At 40.7% G+C, this 15,141-nt stretch overlaps 3 protein-coding genes across 3 annotated transcripts in view; 1 reads left to right on the top strand and 2 right to left on the bottom strand.

The window, feature by feature from the left end:
* LOC121360958 (intraflagellar transport associated protein) overlaps window positions 1–764 on the bottom strand; it is a 39,153-nt gene extending 38,389 nt beyond the window's left edge. Inside the window, exon 1 of the mRNA XM_041481180.1 lies at window positions 649–764. The gene's annotated coding sequence lies outside the window, so the exon portion shown is untranslated. The remainder of the gene's footprint in view (window positions 1–648) is intronic.
* Window positions 765–1,117: 353 nt separating this feature from the next.
* RAG2 (recombination activating 2) lies at window positions 1,118–2,725 on the top strand. The gene has a single exon (XM_041481290.1). It carries the CDS (start codon window positions 1,118–1,120, stop codon window positions 2,723–2,725), a length of 1,608 nt encoding a protein of 535 aa, XP_041337224.1.
* An 8,105-nt stretch (window positions 2,726–10,830) lies between these two features.
* RAG1 (recombination activating 1) lies at window positions 10,831–13,935 on the bottom strand. Its single transcript, XM_041481120.1, has one exon. The coding sequence runs from the start codon at window positions 13,933–13,935 to the stop codon at window positions 10,831–10,833; it is 3,105 nt and encodes a 1,034-aa protein (XP_041337054.1).
* Window positions 13,936–15,141: the final 1,206 nt, after the last annotated feature.

Raw genomic sequence — 15,141 nt, 5'->3', positions numbered from 1 at the left:
CTCTCCAAATCTCTTTCACAGTCAATATCCAGGCCGATTACATAAACTCCTTTCAGTCTTCAAACAAACAGATTTACGAGAGTAAAAGACACCCCCTGAAACCTACTGATGGAAGCATGAGCGAAGCGCTCAGGCGGCAGAAGAGGATTCGCGCCGCCGAAGCCCCGCGGCAGCGGCACTCGCAAGGCCGAGCCCCCGACGGGGCTGTTCTGCCCGACCCGAGATTCACCTCGGGCCCTGCCGCTCCAGCCAGCCCTGCACGGCGGCAAAGACAGCGGGCACCTGCCCCTTCTAAATGCAATCAACAAATCCTGACGTTTTCCTTGTAAACAAAACGCGCAATCTCAAGTCTCCGTGCACGCCGGTCCTCCAGCCCGCTGGCTGCGGGGCCCTGGGGCAGGCTCCCGGCCGGGAGTCTCCTGCCGCCCCGGGAGAGCCCGAGCCCCGCCGAGCGAGGCTCCCGCACTCGGGGCCCCGGGCCTGCGGCAGCCGGGAGGCTCCAGCCCGGCATCCCCGGCCGCCTCGGGGCGACAAACGGGCAGGAAACCCCGGCTTGCGGCATCTCCGGCGCCACTGCCTCCGCCCCGGGCGCGCCGGGGCCGAGCCCCGCCGCCAGCAGAGCAGCCCCGGCCCCGCGGCCGCACTCACCGCCCCGGCTCTCTGAGCCCGCCGGTCCCGATTCCCCACGGCCGGGACAAGGAAGCGGCGGCCAGGCCGGGCCGGGCCGGGCCGGGCACACAGCGAGGACTACCGGCCCCAGCAGCCCGCGGGCCCGCGTTCCCATGGGAGCGGCCGCGCCCGCCCCGGGAAGCGGCCCCAGCGCAGCCCGCGGCCGCACCGTGTGCGGGCTGCGTGTGCCAGCAGCCCGCGGTGTGCACAAAATCCACAAAGTACCGCCGAAATGGTGCACAGCTCGTGCTTGATTCATGTCTTGAGACGCAGAAAAGCGTGTCTGTGTGAGTTTCAGAGAGTGAGCTGCAGCGCAACTTCCATAGGATTTATTCAAGTTGTGTTGTTAAATAATTGTGATAGGATCTAATCACAATAATTGTGATAGGATCTAATTGATCTGTTTGTTTTGTTGGTTTTTTTTTATTTTTATTTTCTCAGCCACGGTATGGCCCAGTCAACAGACAGAATGTCGCTGCAGATGATAACCACCATCAGTAACTCATCCTTGCTTCAGCCGGGCTTCTCTCTCCTGAATTTTGATGGGCATGTTTTCTTTTTTGGTCAAAAAGGATGGCCAAAGAGATCCTGCCCCACTGGTGTTTTCCTTCTCGATATAAAGCAGAATGAGCTCAAAATGAAACCTGTCTTCTTCTCTAAAGACTCGTGTTACCTTCCCCCTCTCCGCTACCCTGCTCTTTGCACGCTCAGAAGCGATGCAAGGGCTGATGAGTACCAGTATATCATCCATGGTGGTAAAACACCTAACAATGACCTTTCTGATAAGATTTACTTTCTAAGTTTGATAAGCAAAACTAGCAAGAAAATGACATTCCAGTGCATTGAGAAAGACCTGGGTGGAGATGTGCCTGAAGCTAGATATGGGCATACAATTAATGTGGTTCATAGTCGGGGGAAAAGCATGAGTGTTCTGTTTGGAGGGAGGTCGTATACTCCTCTTGCACAGAGAACCACTGAAACATGGAACAGTGTAGTCGACTGTTTGCCATCTGTGTTTCTGATTGATTTTGAGTTTGGATGCTGTACATCATACATGCTTCCAGAACTTCAAGATGGACTTTCTTTCCATGTTTCAATTGCCAGAGATGATACAATCTACATCTTGGGAGGCCACTCACTTCAAAATAACACCAGGTCCCCCAACTTGTACAAGCTAAAAATTGATCTGCCCCTGGGCAGCCCGGCTGTGACCTGCACCATCCTGCCAGGGGGGATATCAGTGTCAAGTGCTATAGTGACCCAGATCAGGGACAATGAATTTGTCCTTGTCGGTGGCTACCACTCAGACAGCCAGAAACGGCTGGCGTGTAACACCATAGTTCTGGAAGATAGTAAGATAGAGATTGTTGAAAGTGTGGGCCCAGAGTGGACACCAGACATTAAACACTGCAGAATGTGGTTTGGCTGTGATATGGGTAAAGGGTCTGTTTTGCTGGGCATTCCAGGGGCCAACAAACAAATAATCCCAGATGCAAACTACTTCTACATTTTGAGATGCAAAGGAGCAGAAGAGGACAAGGAAGAAGAACTGATAACACAAACTTGCAGTCAGACATCAAGTGAAGACCCTGGAGACTCCACTCCATTTGAAGATTCGGAGGAGTTTTGTTTTAGTGCTGAAGCCAATAGCTTTGATGCTGGCGATGCTGATACTTACAATGAAGATGATGAAGAAGATGAATCAGAAACAGGATATTGGATCACCTGCTGTGCCAGTTGCAATATTGATATCAACACCTGGGTCCCTTTCTATTCAACAGAACTCAACAAGCCTGCAATGATCCTGTGCTCCAGTGGGGCTGGCCACTGGGTCCATGCACAGTGTATGGATCTCTCAGAGACCATGCTTCTACATCTCTCAGAAGCAAATGTCAAGTATTTCTGCAACGAGCATGTTGACCTCAATAAAGGGCTACAAACTCCTCAAAAGGTGATGTGCCTGAAAAAGCCACCCATGAAACCATTGCGCAAAAAGAAAACCATGAAGTTATCGACACCAGCGAAAAAGTCCTTTCTTCGGAGACTCTTTGAATAGATTTACACTGCTGATTTGTATTCACCTGGGAGGAAATGAAATCACAGGCAAAGGCAACAATGATTGAAGCAAAGTGTGTTGAAGCTTGAAGATATATTCTTATTTCAGTTATCTCAATGTTTTTGTTAAATTTCAAAGCACATGAATTTTTTCTGTTTCTTATATGTATTTTTGTAATACCCAGACAGGGACCCCATCTTAGAGGGCACTGTGCAAACACACAGCCAGACACTGGTAAACTGTGCTGAATTGTATGCTGTAACTTACTCCCCAGTGTGTTTAATGGAACTGATGGTAGGATAAGACATTGTCCTGTGTAGTCAGTGCTGTTACCATCTGTCCATTAAGAACATTATATTGCCCATTTAATTGTTTTATCTTAGTCAGTAGTTCTAGAAATATTTGACCTAATTTATAGCTGCATTACTCTAGTTTTATGTTGATGTAATGAAATAAAATGAGACTAATTATTCTGGTTTTAAACAAAAGTAGTGGTTTTAAGTCCCTTGTGTCAGAAATAATGAAATATTCAGATACTGAGGGTCAGTTTTCTTCAGGGACTTCCGTTATGGAAAGCTTACATATGGAACATTTAATTCTGGATAATTAATTTTTTATTTTGAGAGTTGTGGAATGATTATATGTCAGTTTTGGCTACAGTTGAGGAATATCATCTCAGTAAAAATTAAATAGCTTTTTTTAAACTACTGTGATTGTCAACTGCTCTTTGTGTTTTTATTTTTTAAAATTTAGTAAGATAATAAAGTTTATAATGAAAATCTGTGGTTTTTTTCATGTATTCATGAGTAAATCAAATACTGTAAATTCTAAATTTTACAAAAAGACAGCATGTATGCTTGGGAGGTCCATAGGAGGCCTGATGAGGGGTCTAGCTTGACAGCCACCCCATGCTGTGAGCTCCCATTGACTTCAGAAGAAATTTCTTCTGATGAACAGGACTTTTATAATTTACTCCAGGTCTTCCACTACCCATTTCTTCCTCTGCTTTCCCAGGGTGACTGTATAGAGTGTAAAAGCTTAGAAGTGCAAACTGTAGCTCAGAGTGATTCATTGAGCCAGTGGAGCATTGTGAGGGTAGAAACAAATGCGGTTGGCTTCTCAAAACATGAGGAGAAGATTGGATTCAGATTGAAAAGGACAACGTCAAGGTTGAATAGCCCAAGAGTTTACTAAGATTTTTGTGGATTCTTTTATTGGCTATTTGTGAAGCCTCATCATTCTTGATGTTATTTTTTATTTTTGTTACTGCTCTAAACAGCTTTTCAGAAAATCAATACTAGCAGCTCAACATTTGTGAGCCAACAATAATAGCTCAGTATTCACAGTCCAACTCTCATGCTGGATCCCTGAATAAAAAAGAGAAACAGGAGCAGCTGTCATCTATTTGATCACTATGTGCAGACCCTGAGCAGCCACTCCTTTACAAAGCAGTGTGTGGAGCACGGTATTCCTGTCAACACAGACTTGTCTGCACAGTACTGCCCTTAAAACCTTACCACCCCAAGTGAACAGCAAAGAAAAGTAAAGGGCAACCATACAAAGTTTCCATTTACAAACTTTTCATGTGCTGAGGGAACTTAAAGTTTGAATTTGGCTTCTAAAGGGGAAGTATATCACCCTGACTGCCCTCTCTACTGCCTGTATATGGGTATAAATTCACAGATTTCAATGCCAGCTACGCATTTCCTTTGTTATGTTACTTTATGTAAGCTCAGAGTATATAGTGCTATAAGTTTTTCCAAAGAGTAAGTTAATATCATGTTCATGTAAAGTCCCTTCAAACTGATGAAATTAAATAGTCAACGTCCCCTTTTGTAGGTTAGTCATAGGTCTTAGAGACCTGAATTGTCATTAAAATATATCTTCATCATGCACTTATTTACATCAACTGAAAAAATCCACACCTACATTAAAGCCACATCATCTCAACACCAACAAAAAGGGATGATGTACTCACACAAGAAAACTCCCCCCTTGCCACTTTGCCATTTTACAAGAACAAAGGACTCCCCACAATTACTGGGCTGCCCATAATTATTGAATTCCCTGGCAATACCCAGACTGAGTTTTTGCCTGTTACCTCTCTCAGTTACTGTCATTAGCTCAAGTTCCTTGGACAGCACACTGTATGACAAATTTGTCTACCAGTGCAGACAAATAAAAAAATGGAAATATTTTGTTATGGGAAAGCTCGACACTGGCCCAGCAGAAGTGACATGTAGCCTGAGAAAAAGCCTTGTGGTTCAGGCACTGGTGGTGCGGTTGCAGCATGTCGGGAGCAATTCTGAATTTCCAGAACTGACTCCTGCAGCTGCAGTGACTCCCTGAATCCCTGGGAGCACAGGCACACATTGTGGTCCCTTCCAGTTCTTACCTGAGCTGTTGTTCTTTACTTAACACTGTGGCTATGAAAAAAGCAATTCACAGTCAGACATTATGTTATACCTCACTGGGCCCATAACATAAGTGTACTGTGTATTTGAGATGGTTTTTTTAAATGTATGGTTTATTTGAGTAGGAGGGGGAAATTGTTTGGTTAAAGCATGTCCCAGCTTCACAGTGAAAGGCTGTACAAGCAGCATTAAATCACATCTCAGAGACTGTAGCTACTGCAGGAAAAAGTTGTAAGTAAAACAGAAAATATTTGAAAGGACCTGAACATAAAGAGATATACAAACTTCAGCCTGTAAAGAAGACACTTGACATAGCATTCAAGACTGCAGAAAGCACCTAATTTCCTGAGTCAGGTACTTCAAAAGCATTCATTGTCTTCAAAACCAGCTAATCAATACAAGATGTTTCTTGCTCAGGCAGGTTAGAATTAACAGATAAAATGAAGTAGATTTAAGTGCAGAAGTAAATCTCTATTGTATCTGCATCCAATTGACCTGTGTGTTTTGTAACCACAGTAAGCAGCATCATGGTTCCCAGACACATTTTAGTAACACTGCATTGCTATTATCAGCTGCTATGAGAAGAATATATGGATTTTACTGCTATTGAAAGGTGCTTGGACCTTGAAGTACCTGATTAATTTACAGGAAAAGCACAGCACAAACTTTACTGGTAGCACTAAAGCATGTGTTGTAGTTCAGAGTGACTCATTGCACCAATGGACCTTTGAAAGGAGTGGAAATAATGCAAGTGGGAGCCAAAAGCAAGAGGAAAATGTTGAATTCAGATTGAAAAGAAATTTCTTAAGTTATTTACTGCTGGACCCTATGTATTAAAGACAGAAGGATTGGCTTACTTCTTTTTCATGATTGGTGGCTTCAGCTCTCTCTATATTTGATTTCCTACCCTATTCCATTTCAAACATGACTAGCTTCTGGGAAAGGCTTGAGCCTTTGAAAATCAAACTCCAATTTGTTGTCTCTACTTTGAAAACTCTGGCACTGTGGAGCACGTTTTTACTTTGGAGAAAAAGCAAGAGGATAACCTTATAAACTCTCCAGTTTCTCAATACATAAACATGTAGAGAAGAGCAGGGCTCTGGCCATTCCACAGATGTGCAGGACCTCCTTTGTAGAGGTGGTAGTTACTTGTCCACTTGCTCAGAATGCCCATCTCCAGAGTAGCAGTATTGAAAATGCACCTCGACCTCTCTCCTGATGCTGCTAGAAAAGCTGCTAATTAAATCGTCTCTAATGTGTCTTTTTGTATCATGGACCATATTAAGCTTGATGAAAAAGGTACAAAAGCTCCTTAAACACTTAAGGAAACACTTAGTAGTTGCAGCTGGTCAGCTGCTTGACCATTACACCATATCAATCCCCTAAAGCAGTACTCTGAAGAGCTCTGACAAGCCTCATTATTCTTCATCTTATCTCCACAGGAGTACATGGAAAGTAAAATTCAGTCAGTTATTACAGATTTAGGAGTTAAGGAGTTACATCATCCTAATTTACCAGAAAACTGTTGGAGGCTTAGGCTTTTGCTTTATATGGGCTCTGGTTTTTCCCATCCAACAATTTTTTTACTTGATGCCAGATGGAAAAGCTGAGTTGGTGATATAAAGTGCAGATATTAGATCTCTGGTTATCTGATTACACAGGAAATCAGGTAGCTTAATTTTTTCATCATTGCTTCCATTCTAACCAGTTGGTTCACATAAATCTCTTAACCTGTAGATATCATTGTAAGGAAAAAAGAAAGATTTTTTTCTGAAGCAGAATAAAGCTAAGCTACAAATAATGGACTGAAAGGTAGATTGGAGCTAATCTTTACAGCTTAACCTCTAGTGAGGAGCCAAAATTTGATGCAAAAGATACTTAATGTATTAGCATGGTGACAACAGTGCAAGGCTGATTTTACAAAAAAGTCTGGGATGGTATCTGTAAATGAACCAAAAGACATTTACAGACTAAATAAAACTGGTTTTATATCAGTTTACTGTTCTGTCAAAAAGTTGCCTGTGAGGAAGGGTGCTGAAAAGACTGCTGAGATTCACAGAGTAATCTTCATTTGTGTTAAATTAGTGACTTCCAGAAGAGGGCTGGAATTACAGCTGCCTCTGGGTGTTAGAACAGCCTAACTGTGAAAAGCATCCACAATTTAAATGAAAACTAAGACTACCACTAGGAAATTATGTGCATCATTGAAAAACTGTAAGAAATAAAAAGTCAGAAACTTAAATATTTATGACTTTTATTTTAAACTGGTTTAATGAAATAAGAAACTGTAATACAGTAAGAAAAAGTAAAATTATGAAGCCATGCAGTGAAACAAAGCAAATAACTCAGTGTAGTCAGAAATTAGGATCCTGTAAATATCTAGAGTTTCTTTCTGAGCCACCAGATTAAAAATCAAAGCTAATTTGTGTAAAGACAATGTAATTATTCCTGTGAGGAAGAAGAACATGTGATAACAGAATCATGGCTTCTAACATAGTTCACATCATTTATAACATGGTAATTCACAATACTAAACACTGGAAGAAAATAAAACCAAACAAAACCAAACAAAACAAGATACATGATGTGATTGTATGAAAACTACTGTCAATACAATTTCAGAACAAAGTGGTAATTATTTACTGTAATTACTGAAGGATTTATACCAGTAAAAAAGAGAATGTGAAGGTTTGAAAGAGTACCATGAATAGAAGTCTCTCCATATTTCTAAAGCCTCTTCAAAGTCAGAAAGCTTAACAACAGGCTGCATAACCAAATGCTGCACCTGTCTGCAGTCAGGATTTGTTGGCCTTCCAGTGCATGGCTGTGTGCATGCAGCATTGTAATTTCAGCTCTATTTACAAAAGCTGCACTTGCAGGTACCTGCCCTTTCAGTGTTTGTTCTAATGAGCTCAAAATGCTCAACTGATGTACAGAAAGATGTCAACAATGGGGAAATACAAGATTAAACCAGATTCCAGTCTGAAAAAACAGAAAAGTGGAGAAAAATAGTAGTACCTCTCTGTGTCAGCTGTCCTGCCTAGAGCTGGTAGAGTGTGAAATGTGACTTTGTAACTTAAAATATCTCACAAAAGAATACTGCCACATGGCACTTCATTTCTCTGTCCCTACTCACATTTTGTTCATTTTGATGAGTTGCCCCAGGATGTAAGGTTTGTTTTAAGCAACCATGTGTACAAAGATCAAACTTACTCAGCCCTTTCATAGCCAATGAGACCAATCACTTGCTGTTATGTCAGCAGTCTGTTAAATTGAATTTGGAATTTGACCATGTTTTGGTTAGAGTCACTGAAATTACATGTGCAAAATTAACAAAGTCTGGTCCCTCACTCCATGGCAGAAATGCATATCCACAACAATGCATTGCTATGGATGACTTTGGATTACTTGAAATCCAATCCTGTGCAAAAGGCAATGAAGATTATATATACCATTTAAATGGAGTGAAAATCACCATGAGATTAGTCAAGATTGTTAAACAAACCCCTAATTCATTCAAGCAAATTCTAGGACAAAGCACAAGGTAAAACAGCTGTCCCAAATATACATACAGAGAAAAAGAAAAATGTGCAACTGTCTGTATAATGAAATATATGCTGACCAAATATGAAAACGATATCTGCAAAACTATAACTGCTAGAGAATGGTCTTTATACCTGCTATTTATACTCCCTAGGAAACAGGTCTATTTGTGGTCTGCATTTATTGGTAAAGAATGATAGTTATGCAAAACTATTTTTAATGCTATATAGGGAATACTTGTTTTCAAAGACATTTTAAAAAAAAGTAATCTAGAAATGAGCATTCAGTATGTGCAGATATACATGATACATCATACAGAAAATTCTGTAGCCCTCAGGACTGCTTAGAAAAAAGACATTATTTCCAACTACAGGTTTTGACATTGTGTTAAACTATGTTTAAAGAAATCATGTCAAACTAAAATCCTAAATTAGACTATTTTTAAAATAGTGATTTAATTAGTTGAAATCAAAAGAAAGGCATAATTAGAATAACGTTAATATTGGTACTAATTACTAGCTCTTAGTTCTATTTTTTAATTGTCCATGAATGGTAAATGCCAGACCCTTAAAGATATAGTAAAAAACATAAACAAGATACTACAAAACAAACCTCAGGCCATTAATTTTTTTAAATTCATTGTTCACTTACACTCAGAAACCAACTTCTGCCACATCAAAATGAAAAAAAAAAAAAAGTGAATTCTTTTAGATCTGTGCTTTGATTGTTTCCGCATTTAATCTTGTTTCAGAAACATTACTGCAAACACAGTAACACCCTAGCCACAGATGCAGATCTGACAGATCTAGATGATTTGAAGGCATCTCAGGTACTTGAGTATGTTTCATGAATATGTCCATGAATTAAAGTCATAATTTTATGAACTATGAATATACTAAATATCACTTCAGAAAGACAAATACCAACTAAACACTGCTGTAATTGTGAAAAATATGGCATGCAGAAATTTCAAGAGAGTTTATTGCTTTTTTACTAGTCATGTAAGCGACTATCTTTGAGGTTAATAAATATTATCCCTCTTTTACAGATTTGGAAAATGAGGCAGTGCATGTGGTATATCCCAGGGGAGAAAAAGTTTGGTATCAGATACAGCTGAAGTACGGCAGCAGCAGTCAGGGAAATACCCTGCTGGCATGTATCTGATCAAGGTAATAACCATCTCCTGAGAAATGGGACTGCTGTGACTGAAGTAACTTGGTGAAACTCTGCACCTAGTGGTATTAATGAGGATTTAGTGGGGACTTCAGTGAGGCCAGGAATTCATTCAATAAAGCTGTACAAATGCAAATTGTACTATATACTGAAGTTACCATAGAAGTCTAAAATGCTCATGAAGCAACAAGCTACACAGCAGAGCTTGAATGTACTTTATATAATGAGATAACCACAAGGTACTGTAAATCCTGATTTAGGAGAACAAGTTTGCCTTTCAGAGTAAACAGGCTATGATAAAAATATCTTCTAAAAACTTCAGCTACCTTTCCTATATCTTCATATAGTAAATTAGCATGATGATACCATCATCTACTCCTAAGAAATACTACAATATATATGTTAAATAATCATATTTCTAGAGTATGTGACATCAAAGTTTGCATCTTTAGTAAGTATTTTCTACAAAAATAACTGAACTTTATCCAAAACAATTATCCAACTGTCTCACTGACAAATCTTTACTTATAAAACCCAAAGAACCATCAAGAAAATAATCAAGCCCTCTTAAATGTAAATAGCAAAATATTCAACAAAATGCAAACAAAACAAACAGCAATGCTCCTTTGCAGCAACTGTCACAACTCTCCACAATCATATTCCCTCCAAACTGAAACTTGCTATAAAACCTTGTTTACTTCGATTTTATCCCTTAGAAACAATATGACCAGAACAAAACAAAGACCCTTCTTTGTGATATTTTTCTGCTTTCATTTCATATAACAACTGGGAAATGCAGCAGTGCATTGCCTCTTGGAGATGCCCAACACACACCGTGTTTATTAAATGAACTCCTCTCAGCACCTTTACAGGGACTGTAAATTTCAGACTTCTTTCTACCTCTACAGGTTTGAAGAAGAATCTGATTCCCTGAAGGGAGACACCATCACAAACCAAACACCAAAGGTGCTGTACTTAGAGTTCTGCTGAATCATTGTTTTCCAAGACCTCCTGTGTCAAGGAGTCACTTAAACTACCCCCTGAATCAATGGTGAAGTTCTGGCTTTTTAATGTTTTATGAGCATTCATGAACTTCTGGAGGTACTTGGAGGTATATAGCCAGTGGTGCTTCAAGACATCCTCCATCTCATAGACCTTGGACTGCCTGGCATTCATTTTTCGGAACCTCCTAAACAGTTTGTTTCCAGACTCATTTCCTTCACTTGCCCAGGCCCCAATGGACCCATCTCTTTCAATGATTTCAGGAACATGAGCAAGTGTTTTGTGGAAATAATTTGTAATCTTGCCCTCATATCTGTACTTGAACTTTGTAGATAAGAGCTCTGCAAAACGCTGTGAATTGTAGCTATACTGGCACAGCAGTTCTGGGCACTCCTTGGCCGGGCATGAGGATCGCCACACTGGCTTCATCTTCAGATAAAGGTCCATTAGTTCTTTTAGAGCTTCATGCCTTTCCTCACACTTAATTAATTCACATACTGCCTCTACAGTCTCTTTGGACATGAGCTTTCTAGCAAAATTTCCACTCATCTTCAGCATAGGCTTCAAGTTCATCTTTTTTCTGAGGTGTTTGTCAAGAGTCAACTGCCACCTCTTCCTCTCCTCTTTAGACACATCAGGATTCTTGTAAAGTTCACCAATCTCCATCTGGAAAATCCTGTAGAATTCTGTTGCATTGCCAATGTCACAGTGCAATGCATCTATGGAGGGAACAGTCTCAATAAAAGGTTTGGCTGAAACACCCTTCACTCTGTCACGGAGCTCATCAACAGACTCGTGATACGGGTTGGACCTCCATATTTCATATCGCTCCAGATTTTCAGCATGGCTCCTGGTTATGGAGTGGAAGACCAGATTCTGGGATGCCTCCAAGCGAGTTGCATCACACAGGGTACAAATATAAGTGGAACCTGAGGCCTCCAGCCCTTCCACTTCCCGCAGGAGTTTCTCATCATATCCTGTACCCCTAAAGACAAACCTAAATGTTCTCAGGATGCCTCCCATTTCAAGCAGCAGTTCACTGTTTTTCATAGCCTCTCTTTCTGCTATGAGGGGGCTCAGGATTGCTGTCAGAGTTTCATGATCTGATTCATCAGCCAGCATAAGGCACAAGGGCTTACAGCACAACTCTGAATTCGGCTTTACTTCCTCAAAGATCCTCTTGCTTTCATTCCCATGTGCTATAGAAATGTTCATGACTGTGAAGGAAAAGCGAACAGCCTTCTCTGGGACAGCCGGCCCACTTCCATGCTTCTCACTGACATCTCCCATTCCATCACAGGACTCTTTTACTACCACAGTGAAGGGGCCATTCAAATAGTCGTCCAGGTTTTTTTCTTTCATGCCTTCCAAGATCTCCTCTTCCATGTCCTTTAAGGCACAGACCAAGGCTGCATCGTATCGGAATCTCTTTGCAATTGTGTCTACGGGGTAATCATCAATTGAGAGTGGCAGTCCTGATAGTCCATCTATAATTCCCACTTCTGTGTTAGTGGATACATTTTTTAGGGGAGGTTTCCACTCAAATGGGTGATAACCTGGTAGGAGGGCTTTTTCAGCAGTGCGAAGAGCATGCAAAGGCTGGAAGATCTGCCTTCCAGTGACGGCTTTTACCGTTCTGTACATTTTATGATACTGACTACAGCTGAGAAATGTGTTGATTCGGATGGCCAGACAGACAGCAGGATGAAGTCCAGATCCCCTCCCTTGCATTATAGCCTCCAGTTCATCTGCTTGTTTGTGTTCATTTTTTGCTCTCAAAGCTAGCAGGAACAAAGTCATACATACAGCCTTTATATCACCACCCTCTTCTTTCTCGGCAAAAGCCTTGACTTGACGTTTCAGTTCCCTCAGACGATGTTTCTGAGCTCTCCTTGTCAAAGACAGGAGGTGCTGCCTCGGTCGGCCACCTTTATTGATGTAGCTATAGAGCTCTCCTTCTTTCATCTCCTTGTGGCCAGAGAGGTGTTGGCCATATTTTCCATGCGAGATTTCTTCATCACATTCCTTTACAGGGCATCTTATACTCAGATTATCAAGGATGTTCAGGAAGGATTTCACTGGGGTTACCAGATCAGTAGGAAAGCAAGGATACCAACAGGAGGGGCAATAGCTGCCCATAACCCTGATACATTTAAGAATGCAAGTTCTGCAAAACAAGTGTCTGCATGTTGTTTCCACTGGATCTGCCAAAATATGATCACAAATCTGGCAAGAAATGGATTTAATGAAGTCTACTGGGTAATCAACTGCAAGCAGCTTGGTGCTGAGATGTATATCCTTGCAATTGACAATCTCTTTCATTAAATTTTTGTTGTTTATCTGTGCTTGTTTGAGTTGTTGGTTCTTTACACCTCTGTTTAGCTGAGCATGTTTCCCAGTGGTTTTGACACGTTTGCCACGTTGCACATGTGGGGGCTGGCTTTTTCTCTTGACTCCTCGTCTGGCAGTATGGCAGACATCACAGTTTGGGGAATGGGGTTGCCACTCCATTGTGCTGTTCCTAGGAAAATACACTTCACATAGAGTATTACTGAATTTTCTATGTATAATACTCCAACAGTTGTGACAAAATCGAGTGGGATGGATAGTGTCGACATCCCCTCGCACATCAATCTTGAAAACCTTAGCAATAAGATCTGGCCAAGAGGTTGCTGTTTTTTCTTTCTTTCTCAGAAGCCAAAGAGTTTCATCATCCACTGGCCCATGCACTGGGTAGGTTCTCTTGGAACAATCTGTTTTAAATGAAACCCCACAGATGCGGCAGAGTTGCTTCAGATTGTTCTGATGAGCTCTATTTTCTTGTGTTTTCGTGGCATGGGCATCTTCCTCAAGTCCCTGCCTATTGTCCATTAACTCCATCTCTTCCTCTCTTGGCACTGCTTCATCTTCATGCAGGATGATTTCTTTGTTTGAAGAAACAGCCTCTTCTGCCTGATCTTTCTGTATGTGCTGGCTGTCATCAGAGGGTGTTTTTTCAAATGATCGCAATTTAAAGAGCTTAAATTTCCATTCAGAAAATTTTGTATATGTATGCTGAAGTTCTTCAGGTAGATCCATTTGTGATGCTACTGACATCTGCAGTCTTACAGAAACCAGATCACCTGAGAAATAGAAAGATGTAAGTTAGCTTAATTTCCAAATTAAAAGACTGTCCACTAAATATATGAGATGAATTTCCAAATTTATTTTGACTTTGATTCTGAGGCATCACATGTCTATTTGCTCACTTATGCACCTTACATGAAGCCATTATTCATCCTGTAGTAAACATCCAAATCTGCCCCTTCCTTCTTTTGCTTGAAGGAGCTTACCATAAGTAAAGCTACTATAGACAACAGCATTACATTCTGAAAGTTGGTGAATTTTTTAATGCAAAACTGAACTAAGTTGGTGTCTGAAAGGCAAAATTTTGTGTGTTCATGCTATATTATCTAAATCAGCAAACCCATTGCTCTCATGTTCCTTTTTATTTCAGAATCTGGTCAGAAGTGTTTCATACATGGCATTCCACATGGGCAGAGCAGCACATACCACTCAATCCCAGCATAGACTTTATTCAGGCCCCAGTTTTGTAAGGTACTTTAGCATGTGCTTAATGAGTACAATACCTCCATTAAAGCAGGAGGACTGCGTCCTCTGTTGATGCAAAGCACTACATTTCCCTGAACTCCAAAGGGGATACAGCAATGCATACTGGCTTCAGATTTGACAGTGAGAGAATATTTATACATTGTATATTAGTCATTAATTTAAGTACCTTGCTGATATCTCTCTGTAAGGGTTACTGGTACTGGAAATCTGAAAATGTCTGTGTAAATTTGACCCTAATTTTAGCTTTCATAGAGGTGTAGCCAAAAGTAATATCAATGTGGTTTCCATGGAAATATGGTATGTATAAAAATAAATACAAGACTTTCACCTCAAACACATAAACTTTTTGCTACTGCATCAGACCCAGAAAATAAAATGGTATAGAAACAATAAGAGTGACTAACCTATTTTTCATTACCTGGCTATGAGAAGTGCACAAGGTAAACAAACAGTATAGAGAAAATTCAGTTATGTTTTCTGACTTATTTTGGTTTTACTGGTTGGTGTGAGTAATAAAAATGAGGAAGACTGTATCTTAAGACAATGCACTAGAACTAGAAATTACATAGCTGTGATTTCTTTTACTGATGTTATTATCACTTAGTAATCCACATAACTTGCTAGAAATCTCAGTTCGGTGTCTTTTCAGAAGGTGTCCTTCATTAGGTAATG

This window comes from Pyrgilauda ruficollis, unplaced genomic scaffold (genome assembly GCF_017590135.1).
Source record: "Pyrgilauda ruficollis isolate IOZ18807 unplaced genomic scaffold, ASM1759013v1 scaffold55, whole genome shotgun sequence".
Lineage (NCBI taxonomy): Eukaryota > Metazoa > Chordata > Aves > Passeriformes > Passeridae > Pyrgilauda > Pyrgilauda ruficollis.
Note: the sequence above shows the minus strand (reverse complement) of the source record. Positions and strands in the feature narration are given on the sequence as shown.

What these genes read in the sequence shown, in the direction of transcription:
- RAG1 (XM_041481120.1), bottom strand. Translation starts at nt 13,935, where the DNA reads ATGGATCTACCTGAAGAACTTCAGCATACATATACAAAATTTTCTGAA.
- RAG2 (XM_041481290.1), top strand. Translation starts at nt 1,118, where the DNA reads ATGGCCCAGTCAACAGACAGAATGTCGCTGCAGATGATAACCACCATC.